Source organism: Heterodontus francisci, chromosome 2 (genome assembly GCF_036365525.1).
Source record: "Heterodontus francisci isolate sHetFra1 chromosome 2, sHetFra1.hap1, whole genome shotgun sequence".
NCBI classification, from domain to species: domain Eukaryota; kingdom Metazoa; phylum Chordata; class Chondrichthyes; order Heterodontiformes; family Heterodontidae; genus Heterodontus; species Heterodontus francisci.
In genome coordinates, this window is record NC_090372.1 from 92,418,124 (window position 1) to 92,435,499 (window position 17,376).

General features: G+C 44.2%; 1 protein-coding gene across 2 annotated transcripts in view; it reads left to right on the forward strand.

The window, feature by feature from the left end:
* The window catches only part of LOC137345341 (alpha-1,6-mannosylglycoprotein 6-beta-N-acetylglucosaminyltransferase A-like), a 172,819-nt gene extending 156,464 nt beyond the window's left edge, over positions 1–16,355 (forward strand). The window contains exon 17 of one of the 2 annotated variants that reach the window (XM_068008841.1): positions 13,035–16,355. In XM_068008841.1, coding sequence (XP_067864942.1) covers positions 13,035–13,233 — 199 coding nt within the window. In that variant the 3' untranslated portion in view covers positions 13,234–16,355. The remainder of the gene's footprint in view (positions 1–13,034) is intronic. The other variant, XM_068008842.1, reaches the window with a different exon arrangement.
* The last annotated feature ends 1,021 nt before the right edge of the window (positions 16,356–17,376 follow it).

Sequence of the window (17,376 nt, forward strand, 5' to 3'; positions counted from 1 at the left end):
CTCAGCTGTACTTCCAGGTAAGAGTGAGAGATCTGCATTGGGGTGGTGGTGGGGGGAGTGGGGGCAGGGGCAGCCTTCCCAGATCTCTTCTCCATTTCTTTGGGTGCTGCAACCTGAAAAATCCAAGTGCTGTTGACCTTTCCTGAAGCATGCTGTGGTCCTTTTAAACAGAAATCCTTCCTCTGTCAAAATGGCCGCATCATCCCACCTGTGTGCCATTTTTTAAAAACACTCACTCAGGTTTATCATTCGTTTTGACCCATGAATTACAAGAGAACAAATTTATGACTCACTCAAAAAGTGGTTATACTTAATGAGGTTATGGTTTATTTGGGTCCATGATTAGATTTAAAGTGATAACAGAAAACAATGACAGATTTAACAGGTTGAGAAAGTAGAGGACAAAATAAAATAAACTGCTTTGTTACTGTATGGCATGCAAATAAATGCTTTAACGATATCTGGAATCAGAAAGCTCAAATATGTTTCTCGTAAATTCAGTGATACAATCAACTCCTCTTGATCGCAGATTTTCCTTCCGACGCTCAGTTGGATCCCACCTCTTGACTGTGGTAAAGGTCTCTGATGTGTTCAACCTTTTATACCTTGTTTCTGGGGATGGAGCTATATTGATAGGCTATGTTGTCCTATGAAGCTTCTCTTATAAATGCACTGTCCAAACATATTCTGAGCTCTTTGTTTAAAACCGGTTTGAATCCGGCCAGAAGCTGTCCATCTTTCTTTAGCTTTCTTTCAGTAATTTTCCATCATGTGAAGCCCCTTGTAGTCAACCTTGCCAATAAAGATGTAGAATTTGTAAGAACACTAGGCCCCATCTTGTCTAATTTGTACGTCTCCAAGATCTATTCAAATACCAACTATCTCGGTTTCTTCCCGAAAGCATTTGTTTATTTTCACTACCTTACCAGAGCTCAGCAAGTTTAATTTTCAAAGACTAAAAAACAAGCATTTCTTCCAGCAGCACTGTTTCCAGCTCCCCCAGGTAAGCTGGTTGAATGTCAGGCTAAAAATTGTCAATTTGCTTCTTTTCCTTACATGCCCAAAGTCCCTAAGTGGTCGGTGAGCAAGAAGGTAGGCTCTTCATTGGTTTGATCTGGGAAAGAGCAAGCAGAAGGCCCACTAATGAGGTCAGGTTCACAACATGAAAGTGGTCCTGCCGTTGCACCAGAGACTATGGTGGTGAGATTCCACTCCTTGGGCTGGATTTTGTTCCCAGCGCGATGTTTGGTTCTGTGGCGCGGGGTGGGGGGGGGGAGGTGGTGGTGGTGGTGCGGTGGGGGGCCACAGAGAATCAGACCAGGCAAGCAGCAGGGATTGACGAGCCAAATCTTCTCGGCAGCGGGAAGCTCCGTGGTGGCCCCTCCGCTGCTCTGCCAAGGGACCCAGCTATTCATATAATTAGATGTTTGCATTAACTTATATGTAACCTGCAGTGATCTTACCTTCAGTACTCTATCTTCAGCGTGATGTTCGGCAGTCACGTGCATTCAATTTCCCGTAAAGGGAAAGCGGGCACCACCAAGGAGAGGAAGGGGTCAACTCTGCAGTATTTGTATAGCGATAAAGGGAAGGGGTCAAATCTGCGGTATTTGGATAGGGAAGAGGGAGGAAGGGGTCAACTCTGCAGTATTTGTATAGGGAAGGTGGGGAAGGGGTCAACTCTGCAGTATTTGTATAGGGAAGGGGTTAACTCTGCAGTATTTGTATAGAGAAGGGGGAGGAAGGGGTCAACTCTGCAGTATTTGCATAGAGAAGAGGGGAAGGGGTCAACTCTGTAGTATTTGTATAGAGAAGAAGGGAAGGGGTCAACTCTGCGGTATTTGTATAGAGAAGAGGGGAAGGGGTCAACTGCGCATTTTGTTTCGAGAAGAACGGAAGGGGTCAACTCTGCGGTATTTGTATAGGGAAGGGGTCAACTCTGCAGTATTTGTATGAAGAAGGGGTCAACTCCGCAGTATTTATATAGAGAAGGGGGAGGAAGGGGTCAACTCTGCTGTATTTGTATAGAGAAGAGGGGAAGGGGTCAACTGTGCAGTATTTGTATAGAGAAGGGGGAAAGGGGTCAACTCTGCAGTATTTGTATAGGGAAAGGAGAGGAAGGGGTCAACTCTGCAGTATTTGTATAGAGAAGAGGGGAAGGGGTCAACTCTGCAGTATTTGTATAGAGAAGAGGGGAAGGGGTCAACTCTGCAGTATTTGTATAGAGAAGAGGGGAGGAGGTCAACTGTGCTGTATTTGTATAGGGAAGGGGTCAACTCTGCAGTATTTGTATAGAGAAGAGGGGAAGGGGTCAACTGTGATGTATTTGTATAGGGAAGGGGTCAACTCTGCAGTATTTGTATAGAGAAGAGGGGAAGGGGTCAACTGTGATGTATTTGTATAGAGAAGAAGTGAAGGGGTCAACTCTGTAGTATTTGTATAGGGAAGCGGGGAAGGGGTCAACTCTGCAGTATTTGTATAGAGAAGAGGGGAGGAGGTCAACTGTGCTGTATTTGTATAGGGAAGGGGTCAACTCTGCAGTATTTGTATAGGGAAGCGGGGAAGGGGTCAACTCTGCAGTATTTGTATAGAGAAGATGGGAGGAGGTCAACTGTGCTGTATTTGTATAGGGAAGGGGTCAACTCTGCAGTATTTGTATAGAGAAGAGGGGAAGGGGTCAACTGTGATGTATTTGTATAGAGAAGAAGTGAAGGGGTCAACTCTGCAGTATTTGTATAGGGAAGGGGTCAACTCTGTAGTATTTGTATAGGGAAGGGGGAGCAAGGGGTCAACTGTGCTGTATTTGTATAGAGAAACGGGGAAGGGGTCAACTCTGTAGTATTTGTATAAGGAAGGGGGAGGAAGGGATCCACACTGCAGTATTTGTATGAGGAAGGGGGTCAACTCTGCAGTATTTGTATAGAGAAACGGGGAAGGGGTCAACTTTGTAGTATTTGTTTAGGGAAGGGGGAGGAAGGGGTCAACTCTGCAGTATTTCTTTCGGGAAGGGGGAGGAAGGGGTCAACTGTGCTGTATTTGTATAGGGATTTGGGAGGTAGGGGTCAACTGTGATGTATTTGCTTAGGGATTTGGGAGGTAGGGGTCAACTGTGCTGTATTTGTATAGGGAAGGGGGAGGAAGGGGTCAACTCTCCAGTATTTGTATAGAGAAAAGGGGAAGGGGTCAACTCTGTAGTATTTGCAAAGGGAAGTGTGAGGAAGGGGTCAACTGTGCAGTATTTGTATAGGGAAGGGGGAGGAAGGGGTCAACTCTGCAGTATTTGTATAGAGAAGGGGGAGGAAGGGGTCAACTCTGCAGTTGTATATGGAAGGGGTCAATACTGCAGTATTTGTATAGAGAAGGGGGGGGAAGGGGTCCTCTGCAGTATTTGTATAGGGAAGGGGGAGGACGGGGTCAACTCTACGGTATTTGTATAGAGAAACGGGAAAGGGGTCAGCTCTGTAGTATTTGCATAGGGAAGGGGGAGAAAGGGGTCAACTCTGCAGTATTTGTATAGAGAAGAGGGGAAGGGTCAACTCTGCAGTATTTGCAAAGGGAAGTGTGAGGAAGGGGTCAACTCTGCAGTAGTTGCATAGAGAAGGGGGAGGAAGGGGTCAACTCTGCAGTATTTGTACAGAGAAGGGGGAGGAAGGGGTCAACTCTGCAGTATTTGTATGAGGAAGGGTGAACTGTGCTGTATTTGTATAGGAAAGGGGGGGGAAGGGGTCAACTCTGCAGTATTTGCAAAGGGAAGTGTGAGGAAGGGGTCAACTCTGCAGTAGTTGCATAGAGAAGGGGGAGGAAGGGGTCAACTCTGCAGTATTTGTACAGAGAAGGGGGAGGAAGGGGTCAACTCTGCAGTATTTGTACAGAGAAGTAGGGAAGGGGTCAACTCTGCGGTATTTGTATAGGGAAGGGGGAGGAAGGGGTCAACCCTGCAGTATTTGTACAGAGAAGGGGGAGGAAGGGGTCAACTCTGCAGTATTTGTATGAGGAAGGGTGAACTGTGCTGTATTTGTATAGGAAAGGGGGGGGGAAGGGGTCAACTCTGCAGTATTTGTATAAAGAGGGGAAGGGGTCAACTCTGCAGTATTTGTATTGGGAAAGAGGAGGAAGGGGTCAACTCTGCGGTATTTGTATAGGGAAGGGGGAGGAAGGGGTCAACTCTGCAGTATTTGTATAGAGAAGAGGGGAGGGGGTCAACTCTGGAGTATTTGTATATGAGGGCGGCGCAGTGGTTAGCACCGCAGCCTCACAGCTCCAGTGACCTGGGTTCAATTCTGGGTACTGCCTGTGTGGAGTTTGCAAGTTCTCCCTGTGACTGCGTGGGTTTTCTCCGGGTGCTCCGGTTTCCTCCCACCGCCATAGACTTGCAGGTGATAGGTAAATTGGCCATTGTAAATTGTCCCTAGTGTAGGTAGGTGGTAGGGAATATGGGATTACTGTAGGGTTAGTATAAATGGGTGGTTCTTGGTCGGCACAGACTCGGTGGGCCGAAGGGCCTGTTTCAATGCTGTATCTCTAAATATAATAAAAATAAATAGAAGGGGGAGGATGGGGTCAAGTCTGCAGTATTTGTACAGAGAAGTAGGGAAGGGGTCAACTCTGCGGTATTTGTATAGAGAAGGGGGAGGAAGGGGTCAACCCTGCAGTATTTGTATAGAGAAGAGGGGAAGCGGTCAACTCTGCGGTATTTGTATAGGGAAGGGGGAGGAAGGGGTCAACCCTGCAGTATTTGTATAGAGAAGAGGGGAAGGGGTCAACTCTGCAGTATTTGTGGAGGAAGGGGTCAACCTTGCAGTATTTGTATGGAGAAGAGGGGAAGCAGTCAACTCTGCAGTATTTGTATAGAGAAGGGGGAGGAAGGGGTCAACCCTGCAGTATTTGTATGGAGAAGAGGGGAAGCAGTCAACTCTGCAGTATTTGTGGAGGAAGGGGTCAACCTTGCAGTATTTGTATGGAGAAGAGGGGAAGCAGTCAACTCCGCAGTATTTGTATAGAGAAGAGGGGAAGGGGTCAACTCTGCAGTATTTGTATAGGGAAGGGGGAGGAAGGGGTCAACCCTGCAGTATTTGTATAGAGAAGAGGGGAAGCAGTCAACTCTGCAGTATTTGGATAGAGAAGAGGGGAAGCAGTCAACTCTGCAGTATTTGTATAGAGAAGGGGGAGGAAGGGGTCAACTCTGCTTTTTTCTGAACTGTCTGCAGGGGTGGCAGCCTTTTTAAAATGGTGCCAGCACCTGCATCCACATCAGGTGACACTGTGAATGGCATCGCCAATGCCGCCCACCACGTTATTGGTAGGGGCGGCCGCTGTGTATATTCTAAGTGGCTGCCCGCCACAGAATCACAGCAGCATGGATCCCGCGCGGGACGGCCGCCAATTTCTGCTCCCGCTTTAACCCAGTGGCGGGACAACAAAATCCAGCCCCTTGTGCGTAATATACATCAGATTTGAAATATGTCTCTCTTGCTTTTCTGAATAGTGACTTAAACTAATCAAAAGCAAATCACTGCTGTCCACTTATCCAGGAATCAGTGTAAAAGCACTTCAACACTCCATTTATTTCAGTCTCTGATCACATTTTTCAAATATCTACCATATACTTTGACTCACGGAACAATGTCATAAGCAATTTGCAATTATTTTATGAGATTACTCCAGTTGATTGGAACTGCAATTTTGTCCTGTTTAGTATTGAAGTAACATCTTCATTCTGTGCTTCCTCTCAATAACGCACTTAAGGTTTTGTATTCAGCATATAAGATGTGAAATTGTTTCCTACCAGTTCACTGTGTTTTCCCTTGCAGTAGAATTTTTGAAAGGTGAAATCTGATCTGCTGCCAACAAGTTGCACCTTGAAGCTGTAGTGCACAGATTTTCCCTTGCAATATCTGAAAAGGTGAATTGCCAATTGTGGTAACATTGTCTTTTTTGGAAGCAAACCTACCAGATTAATATAAAAGCAAAATACTGCATTTCTACCAGATTAATATGTATGTAGATATTGTTCTCCCTCTCACAAGTGATTCGAGGGATACCGTGAGAAGTGGCATTTTGAAAGTATTAACTTGCAATTATATTTCTGCAATGAGCACTTATACTCAGCCTGGGAATGGGTAAAAGTGCCTGTAAGTTACAGAAAAGGATGGCTATTGCAGCACACTGGTGAATTATCACACTATACAACTTAATTGTACAGCTTCAGTCATGCAACAAAATGTACCACAGCACTTTATGGGGAAAGTGAGCTCCGAGCACAAAGTACAGTAATTGGGGGGAGGTAACTGAAAATCAAAAAGGTAAGTTTTAAGTATGCATTTCAATGTGGGCAACTTGGCAGCAAGACAGCAAGGTTTAGGAAGAACAGTTTAGAGTGTAAGGGCATGATGGCTATCAATAGTGGAGTGAAGGGGAGAGATGAGCATTCGGCCAGTACGGAAGCAAAAGTTGCTTGCTGGAATGTAGGATAACAAAAGATCACAGAAGTAAAGTGGAACAAGACATCTGAAGTCAATGATTTTGAAATCAATGTCATGGTGAATAGAGATTGAAAAGACAGGGCAATAGGGATGGAATTTGTTCTAGGGAATCTTGTATGAGTTGTGGTTTTTATATAATGGAGCTGGAAGACTTAGTGAGGAAAACAACTACTTGCATTTATATAGCATCTTTATGGTAGTAAAGTATTCCAAGACACCTCACAGGAGTGTTATCAATCAAATTTTGACTCCAAGCCACATAAGGAGATATTAGGACAAATAACCAAAAGCTTGGTCAAAGAGGTAGGTTTTAAGGAGGGTCTTAAAGGAGGAGAGTGAAGTAGAGAAGTTTAGAGAGGGAATTCCAAAGCTTCGGGCCTAGGCAGCTGAAGCCACAGCCAGCAATGATGGAGTGATTAAAATTAGATATGTTTAGTGCCAGTATCTGGGCTGGTAGCTGCAACTGTCAGATGAAATGATGGTGCCTCCTCGTCATTGGTGTGGGATTGCTCTTCCTCCTCCTCCTGTAGCTGGCCAGGCAGCAGTTTTTGGTTAATAAATACAAGAAATGCTGGAAATACTCAGCAGGTCTGGCAGCATCTGTGGAGAGAGAAGCAGAGTTATTGTTTCAGGTCAGTGACCCTTCTTCATCAGTGTTTGATTATCTGAAAGCATAAAAACAGAAGGGGAGGGTTGGAGTTGGGGAGGAAAGCAAGTGGTCCATAGTCACATCATCTGTACTTTGCACTTCATGCCACATCTCAGGGTGAGGAGGGAATAGAGAAGGGGCATAAGGCAGTGACTTACTATCATCATCGATGATCTCAGTGACACCGGATGCCACTGGCTCTGTTGCAGAATGCCCCATGTTTCTCAGCCCCATCTCTTCCATCAGGCTGAGTGGATGGACTCATGGCCACCCCCACCAGTCCTCTGGTTCTCCCTCCTGTTATAGGTGACTTTGGCCTGCAAGAGAGAGGACAGAATTTCAGTGATTGTGTAGCACTGTGTTTGGATGATGTTCCTGCCACAGCTGCATAGCTGGAGTTAATTGGAGGCAGCGAGACCTGGGTGTGAGGCTGGCATCAAAGGAAGGTACGGATGAGGTGGAATATGTGAATGCTAGGCGTAAGTCCTGAGTGCTGCTGGGTGAGGGATGGTGGTGTGATGCAATGAGCAGCATGAGAGGCTGGTGGTTTGGTGAGTATGAGCGGCTATGTGAAGATGCATTCTCTGATGTTGGCCACAAGTCTGAGTTCATTAAACTTATTCTGGCACTGCTGCCAGGTCCTGAGGACCAGACTCGAGGCAGTGGCCTCCCTTGCCACCTACACTCAATCCCTATGGAGGGTCTGGCTTGAGAGCCTCGTGTGGAAACATGGTCTCTCTCCTTGAGTCCAACTTTGTGACTAGTGCTTCCAGCATGGTATCACTGAATGTTGGAGCCCTCTGCCTAGACTGGTGCTCCATTTTTCTTCACCTTCAATCTTCAAAAATGGATCAAATATCAAATATTTGCTGCATTCACTTCTCCAGTGCAGATTCGTGCTCCCACCACTGCCATACCACCTTGCTGTTACCTCTCAGCCAGCTAGCTCAGACTGCTAACGCCATTGCCAAAGTGGTGCGTTCCAAAGCTAGATCCTGAGAATCCGGATCTGCTCGAGGGCGTCCTGCAAGCCCATCTGCAGTGTCCCCCAGTGAAAGTCAGCAGCCTTCCACCGGCCATGCTGCAGCCATTGGGGTGGCACTGCATAGGATCACTAGGACAGGCAAAGACACCCGCAAGAATGGAATGCTCAAGTGTGAATAGTTCATTTTTGTTTGTATAAGCGAATGTTTTTGGTTAAAGTTTTATAAGGTGATTGTTGGTAGTTTTTATTGCAGGATCTTGACCAAGGGAAAGCTGTGATGGTGCATCCCAGATGGATGGTAAGATGGTGAAGGGTAAAGCCATGGTGGTAAAGGGAAGTTCTCCTATGGGAAGCGGATTTTGAGCAGCCTGTCTGGAACGAAAGGGTCCTGGATGCATCCTAGGAACAGGAGTAGACCATTTAGCCCCTCAAACTGTTTCACCATTCAATGAGATTATGGTTGATCTGCGACCTAACTTCATATATCCACCTTGCCCCAAATCCCTAAATATATTTAGTTAACAAAAATCTATCAATTTCAGATTTAAAATTAACAATTGATCTAGCATCAATTGCTATTTGTGGAAGAGAGTTCCAAAATTCTACCTGTTCAGATCACCTGGTTCGTGGTTTGTATCAATTTTCTGGAGGTAACTTTTAATTTGGCAATTGATTTTTTTTAATACAAGGCAAATGAAAACACCTGGTTTGAGAAGCTGGCAAACAAACCTAGGGTGGTTACAAATCAAAGGGTGGCCCATGTTTATTTGCAAGAGTAAAGACCCTATACAATAGGAACGCCTCTTAACTTGTTGATGGAGACAGTGGGCTGAATCTTACCAGCCCTCCGATGTCGGGGTCTGGTAAATTCTTCTGGGAGAGGTCCGCCATAACCCCCAATGTCGAGAAGGCCCCGCCGCATTTTACCGGCGACAGCGAGCCCTCGGTGCGGCACCCTACACCCCCCCCACCACCGCCGAGCAGCGGGGTCTTCATTTTAATATTAAACTTAATTAAAACACATGCAAATAAACCTATCTTTTCCCGGCAGCTGCCCCACAGCGATATTTTGGTGAAGACACTGGTGGGGAGGAGGGAGGAGTGGGATTTTCAGGGCGGCGGGGGGAAACGGGGAAAAATCTTTCCATCGGCTGAGGTGCTGAAGGGAAGGGGTTGAAGGGCAAATTTACAAAGTTCAGGGGGAAAAGTTGATCAGCAAGAAGAGATTTTCTGATGTGTAAATAACATTAAATGGTCATTGAGGGTTGGGAGAGGGGCCTTGATCTGTTGATAAAGTTTTCAATTTCAATTTTCCCATAATGTGCCTTTAAAGAGTTAAACTACCGGTAAGGGCTTGAAGCCCTTTAAAAACGGCAGTGGAGCTAGAACCCATTGCCGAAGATGGAGCGACCGCCCCCTCTACGTCATCGGGGGCAGCCATTCAGCCCCCTCGATTTAAATGAGTCCCCACGCGAATTATCACAGGGGCTCAGCGACAGGCAATCCGCGCAGGTGGACCACCAACTTCAAAGTGTGCCGCTGTGATTTGTAGCGCACTTATAAAATTCAGTCCTGTGTGTCTGCCGCTGCTGCATTTGGGGGTTTAAATTATTCATATGACTTCCCAGAAAAAAAGAGATTTAAAGTTCAAAAAATCTCTTTATGAGGGCATACAGAGACAGAGTTAGAGATGAGAGCCGTAACACCGGAGGTGGCTTCATTTAGTTGGGCAGTTGGAACCAGAAGGTTTAGGAGAGTTTGTTCTGTCATTGCGAGCAATATCAATTATTCATGTGGGTATCAGGAATCAAAGAGAAGATTTTGAGTTGGAAATAACTAGTTTAAATTGCTATCTCGGACATCCCATTAATATCACTTTGCTATGGAGATAGATGATGCAGGGGTGTCTGTTGTTTTTTTGATCTGTGTGCTTGCTGACACAGTCAGTCAGTTGGCTTTTGGAAGTCAGGAGCAGAGAGGCCATCAGGAACCAGGGTGTTTTGAGGCATGCTCAAGCTGGGAAATCCAGATACGTGAGGTGTTGAAGGTGAACTGGAGGATTTGCCGAGCCAAAGCTAGGAACTCTCAACCCTCGGAAGACAGCTCAGAAATTAAGGAAATCGCAGTGAATTCTTAAGAGCTGTGGTACACATTGGATTGGTCCCAGGAGAAGTGAACAAATTGTCAAGATCCTGTAACGTTTAGGGAAATTCTTGGAGTGGAAGTAACAGTCAAAGGAAGGTGCTCTATTGAGAGTTAGAGTTTAAAGTATTCATCTTCAAGTTAAGATTTTCAGTTTAAAATGTGTTTCCAAATTGTAGTGTTAAGTTAGCAGTGTTTTGCTTTGTGTAACTCTTGTAAAGTTTTTGTTTAAAATGTGAAATCTTGTGATGTAATTCTTTCAGCAATCACTGGGAATTCAACTTTCTCTTTTTAAATGTAAACTGTCCCTAATGGGATCGTAACAAATTGGGGGATTTTGGCGGGTTTTTGAATCCATAGACTGAGATAGATACGGTGGGCTTCGCTAAAGTTTAAGTGAACAAGATTTCATGGTGACTTTTACTGTTCTTATTGAGAAGCAGAATGACTTTGTCAATTGCTAAGACTTTTCTGGGATGGGAAGATTTATCCCTGAGTGTTTTGCAACAATAACAAAAGTTAAGATGATGACGTTAGCAGCAGAGTTGAAGATAGAGTTAAAAGCAGGGGCTAAAAAAGCAGAAATAGTGGAGACTTTAGCACAACATTTGGAATTTAAAGAGGAAACGTTTGACCCAGATAAAATACAGATTAAGTTAGTTAGGATTCAATTACAAATGAAGCAACTTAAATTGGAAAAAGAAATTAAGCAACTCGAATTGGAAAGAGATAGAGAAGAGCAAATATTGGAATTAGAGGTTCAAAAAGAAAGAGAAGCGAAACAATTTGAATTGGAAAGAAGAAAGGCTTAGTTTATGTGGATAGGGAATTAGTAGTTTGGATGATGATTCGAGTTCAACTCCGGGGGCTGGATTTTATCAGCACGCCATGCCCTGCGGTGGCGTGCTGTAAAATCGGCAGCCTTCCGATACGGAAGTGCCACCGCACAGCCCCCGCAATATTACACGCAGGGGCTGATTTAAATGGAGGGGGTGGAGCGGCCGCCCTGGCAACGGCGTCCAGCGCCACCACCATTTTTAAAGGGCTTCAAGCCCTTAGCAAAAATTGACATTTTAAAGGTATATTAGATTTAATTTGTTTTTAGTAAAGAATTAGAAGATGGAAGCCCTTTCCCAACGCCCCCCCTCCCCCCCGCCATGGTCTTTTCATTACCCTAAATTCACAAAACTTATTTTATTCCCGTCCCGAACTTTCCCTCCAACCTTCTCACATTTTCCCTTCAAACCCTTCCCACCAACCCCACAGCCAATAAAAAGTGTTTTTCCCGTTCTGCCACCCCTCCCGCCCTGATAATTTTATTCTTCCTCCTCCCCCCTCCCCCCACCAGTGTCTCACCTCAGAACTCCAGCGGAATTCCAAAGGTGTGCGAGTCGCAGCTGGTTGGACGTAAAATCAGCGTGGGATGGCCGCCGTCGGTCGCTATGTTCATTTGCATTTCATTAATGCTCATTTAAATATTTAGATCACCGAGGCCTCGTCGCCGCCACTAATATCCAGCGGGGCCTTCTCGAAGTCGGGGGTCAAGGCAGGCCTCTCCTGGCAGAATTTTACAGGCCCCCCTGCCTGTCAAGGGGCTCAAAATTCAGCCCCAGGTTTTGATTTAACAAGGAATATTTGCCTAGTGTCTAAATTCACTGAGGAAGGAGCTGAAAGGTATTTTGTCTCATTTGAGAAAATTGCTACAAGGTTAGCTTGGCCACGAGAAACATGGACCATTCTTTTGCAAAGTGTCTTAATGGGAAAAGCATTGGATGTTTGTTCAAGACTTTCTGAGGAACAGTCTGCAGGTTGAGACAGTTAAAAATGAGGTACTTAGCGGGGATGAGCTATTTCCAGAAGCTTATTGATTAAAATTTCAAAATTTGAGTAAGAGACAGAATCAAACTTTTGTAGAATTTGCTGAAGAAAATAATGATTTTCGACCATTGGTATTGTTCAATGAAACTTGAACAGAATTTTGAACATGTGAGAGAGGTGCTGTTAATGGAGGAATTTAAAAATCGTGTTCCAGCAGGTATTAGGACACATTTAGTAGACCGTAACGTTTCTCATATAAGAGAAACTGTTGTCTTAGCTGATGATTATGATTTGTCCCATAAGCAGCTAGGGGGTAGTAGATCTTCATTTGCAAATCCACACAGGAGTTGGAGAGATAGACCAAATGATGAAGTAGTTTCTGATTACAGAGAAGGGGATAGCAGGAATGAGAAGAAATATGCTCCCCAAAGAGAGATAGGAGCAAGTCAAAAAGACCAACATGTTTTCATTGACATAAGGTTGGACATGTAAGAGCAGAGTGTTGGAAATTAAAACCAAAAGCCGTGGCTTTAGTGAGCGTGGGTTGTGTTTCTCCAACAAATATTACACGAAAGAGTGAGGCTGGTGAAAAATCAATACTGTCTAATGTATTTACAGTGGGTGCAAATAGAGGCGTTAAAGATTGAGGTTTTTATATTCCATTTTTGTCAAAGGAAAGACCCAGAAAGATTGTTATCCTGAGAGATACAGGTTCAGCTCAGAGCTTAATGTTAGAAAAAGATTTAGACTTTTCTTCAAAGAGTTCGCTAAATAAAAATGTATTGAAATGGGGTATCGATGGGAATTGTGTGCCCATCCTATTGTATAGAGTGAATTTAAATTGTGCTTTAGTAAATGGATCTGTTATTGTTGATGTTGTGTCTGAACTACCTGTTAATGAGGTTGATTTTATATTAGGAAATCATCTCGCAAGAGATAATGTTTTTCTGTTTTCTAGAACGGTGAGCAGGAGTACGAGAACTATTCCTGTGGGTAAAACCCATCACCTGTTTGTAATCCTCGGGAAAGAGTGTAAAGATACCAATGTATCTACCCCATTAATGGACTTAACAGAGGCAGCAAAGGTACCTAAAGAATTTCAAATTAAAAGTTCTCCGCAAGAAGGACTGAGACTTCAGACTAACTTTGAAGGTTAATGAGACCTGACACTGACACTCAAAGGTGCCTACCAATGCTGATACAACAAAGAATACAGCAACAGGAATCTAAGCAAATGGGCAGGTTGCAAAGGACCATTTGAAACCCCAAAGTGATTGGGGTGATATTCTTCAGGAGTTGCAAGGAAGAATCAAAGTTTTAGAGTGGAAGATGAGATCCCAGAATGAGGACGCCATTGCACTTGCTCACAGGAAATTAGATAAGGCTCATTCTGAGTGGGATCAAGAAAAACTGAAAGATTATAAGTTGTTTAACGACCAGAGCAAACAGGAATATCAAGCATTTATATTTAAACATCAGGATAATTAGAACAATCTTCTTAAAGTGGCTAAATCTGGGGAATGGACTTAAAAATAATGATGTGCCTGCAGTTAAGCAGAAGAAAGATGGTTTAACTGTGGAACTAATTGGGACATTCTTTTCTAACTTAAATGATGAACCTGGAAATATAGAAGAAAATAAAGTTCAGAAGGTGAAATCTGAACCAACTGATTCACTTACCACTTCTCTACTTCCTGTTACTAGTTTTGCTTCCCTCTAATCTTTCCTTCCTGCCATACCTCAGATTATCAATTCCCTTATTGCTACCTTGCTCTCTTGCCTTCTCCTCTCTCTAAATGATCACATCTTCCCTCACTTGATCCCTTGCCCCCTCTCCCGCCCCCACTATTTAATTTAAAGCCCTCTCTACCGCCCTAGTTATATGACTCGCCAGAACACTGGTCCCAGCACCGTTCCGATTAAGGCCATCCTAACGGTACAGCTCCCACTTTCCCCAGTACTGGTGCCAGTGCCTCATGAATCATACCCCATTTCCCCCTCACCAATCTTTGAGCCACGCATTTGACTCTAATCTTATTTACCCTACTCCAATTTGCTCATGGCTCAGGTAATAATCCAGAGATTATTACTTTTGAGGTCATGTTTTTTAATTTAGCCCCTGGCTACTCATACTCTCTATGCAGAACTTTCTTCCTAGTCCTATCTATGTCGTTGGTACCCAAGTGGACCACAACACCTGGATCCTCCCTCTCCCATTGCAAGCTCCTCTCCAGCCCTAAGCAGATGTCCCGAACCCTGGCACCGGGCAAGCACCACAGACTTCGGGACTCTCGCTCTTGGCTTTAGAGAACTGTGTCTATCTTCTTGACAATCTGTCACCTACTACCACTACATTCCTATGTACTCCCACCTCTTGAATGACTTCCTGTACCACGGTGCCACGGTCAGTTTGCTCATCCACCCTGCAGCCCTCGCTCTCATCCATACAAGTTGAAAGAACCTCAAACCTGTTGGATAATTTCAAGGGCTGAGCTCCTCTACTTCTTCCTTCTGGATCCTGTTACCTGCCTCACTCACAGTCACGCCCTCCTGTCCCTGACCACTGACCAAATCAGAAGACCCTATCCTATGGGGTGTGACTGCCTTCTGGAACAAAGTGTCCAGGTAAATTTTCCCCTCCCTGATGCCTCGCAGTGTCTGTAGCTCAGCCTCCAGCTCATCCACTCCAATCCCAGGCTTTTGAGCCGCAGACACATACTGCAGATGTGGTTGCCGTAGATCACACTGGTGTTCACCAGCTCCTACATGCTAGAGCTACAACACATCATCTGCCCTGCCATCATTATTGTGTTTTAATTAACTATTTGATTATTTAATTATTTTTAAAATCATTTTTAAATTAAGTTTTTTAATTAATGCCTCCACTCACCAATCACTCACATTACTAATTTAAACCTTAGTAATACTAATAAATCGTACCAGTTACAAAGTAGTTACTTGAGGGTTATTTTTAAAAGAAAATTTTACATTTTTCTAATTTTCCAGCTATTTATACACAAACCCGAACAGCATTTACTCACCAACCAATGGCGAGTCATATAACTTAAGGCTTTCCTGTGATGTCACCAGCATGCGCCGACTTCCAGCCAGTCTGCCTCTCCGCTCTCCCAGTTAAGTGTCGGCCCCAAGCCTTAGTCTTGATTTATACTCTCCCTCTCTGGTGCGTTTCCTCGCCAGTCCGCTGCCTCTCTGCTCTCCCAGCTAAGTGTAGGCCCCGAGCCTCAATCTCGATTTATACTCTCTGTCTCTGGTGCATTTCCTCTTGATTTCTGTCTTGAACATGCTCAATGACTGAGCTTCCACAGCCCTCTGGGGTAGAGAATTCCAAAGAATCACCACCCTCTGAGTGAAGATATTCCTCCTCATCTCAGTCATAAATGGCTTACCCCTTATTCTGGGACTATGTTCCTTGCTTCTAGATTCACCAGCCAGGGGAATCATCCTATCTATAATCCACCCTGTAAGAATTTAGTAAGTTTCAATGAGATCACCTCTCTAAAAACTCGAGAGAATACAGGCCCTCTTTCCTCATAAGGCAATCCCATCATCCCAGGGATTAGTCTGGTGAACCTCCATTGCACTCCCTCGATGGCAAGTATATCCTTCTTTAGATAAGGAGACCAAAACTGTACACAATACTCCAGGTGGGGTCTCACCAAGACTCTATACAATTGCAGCAAGACATCTTTACTCCTGTACTCATCCCTTTGCGATGAAGGCCAACATACCATTTGCCTTCCTAATCACTTGCTGCACACTTTTCTGTGGAGATAGATGATGCAGGGGGCGTCTTTTGGTTTTTTGATTTGTGTGCTTGCTGACAGTCAGTCAGTTGGCTTTTGGAAAGGCAGTTAACTTTTCGACGTCAGCTGGACTCGGGAGCAGAGAGGCCTCAGGAACCAGGGTGTTTCTGTTTTGAGGCAGGCCCGTGCTCAATCTGGGAAATCCAGATACGTGAGGTGTTGAAGGTGAAGTGGAGGATTTGCCTAACCAAAGATTGGAAATCTCAAACATCGGAAGACAGCTGAGAAATTAAAGAAATTGCAGTGAATTACTAAGAGCTGTGGTACATATTGGATTGGTCCCAGGGGAAGTGAACAAACTGCCAAAATCCTCTAACGTACAGGGGAATTCTTGGGGCGGAAGTAACAGTCAAATGAGAGTGTTCTGTTGAGATATAGAGTTTAAAGTATTCATCTTCATGTTCGGTTAAGATTTTAAATTTAAAATATGTTTCCAAATTGTAGTGTTAAGTTAGTAGTGTTTTGCTTTGTGTAACTCTTGTACAGTAAAGTTTTTGTTTAAAACGTGAAATCTTGTGGTGTAATTCTTTCAGTAATAACTGTGAATTTGACTTTCTTTTTTTTAAACATCAACAACTCCTAATGGGATCATAATAAGCCACGCTTTGTGTGTATGGGAATTTCCGAATTTCACTCCTGAAAGGTTTGGCTCTAATTTATAGACTGTGCCCCTAGTCCTAGAGTCCCCAACCAACGGAAATAGTTTCTATCAGCCCTATCTGTTCCCCTTAATATCTTGAACACTTCAATTGAGTCACCATTTAACCTTCTAAATTCCAGGGAATACTATCCTAGTTTGTGTAATCTCTCCTTGTAATTTAATCCTTGGAGTCCAGTTATCATTCTGGTAAATCTGCGGTACACTCCCTCCAAGGCCAGTACATCCTTCCTAAGGTGTGTTGCCCAGAACTGCTCATCGTACTCCAGGTCTAACCAGGGCTTTGTATAGCTGAAGTATAACTTGTATTCTTGTCCTCTAGATATGAAAGCCAGCATTCCATTAGCCTTTTTGATATTATCTGTACCTGTTCACAATATTTTAATGATCTATGTACAGGGACCCCCAAGTCTCTTTGGACCGCCAATACTTCTAGCTTTTCATCGTGACGCCATTCTATCCTTTTAGATCCAAAGTGAATGACCTCACATTTGCCTAAATTGAAATCCATTTGTCACCGTTCTGCCCATTCACTGAATCTACCCATATCTCTTTGTAAATTTATGCTTCTATCTACACTGCTTACAATGCCACCCATCTTTGTGTCATTGGAAAATTTGGATATGTGGTTTTCTATCCCATCATCTAAGTTGGTAATAAATATGGTAAATAATTGAGGTCCCAACAGAGATCCTTGCAGGACACCACTAGTCACATCCTGCGACCTAAAGTCGCATTATCGAAAGAGCTATTATCTCTACTCTCTGTCTACTGCTGCTCAGCCAATTTCCTATCCAGGTCAATAATTTGCCTTTAAT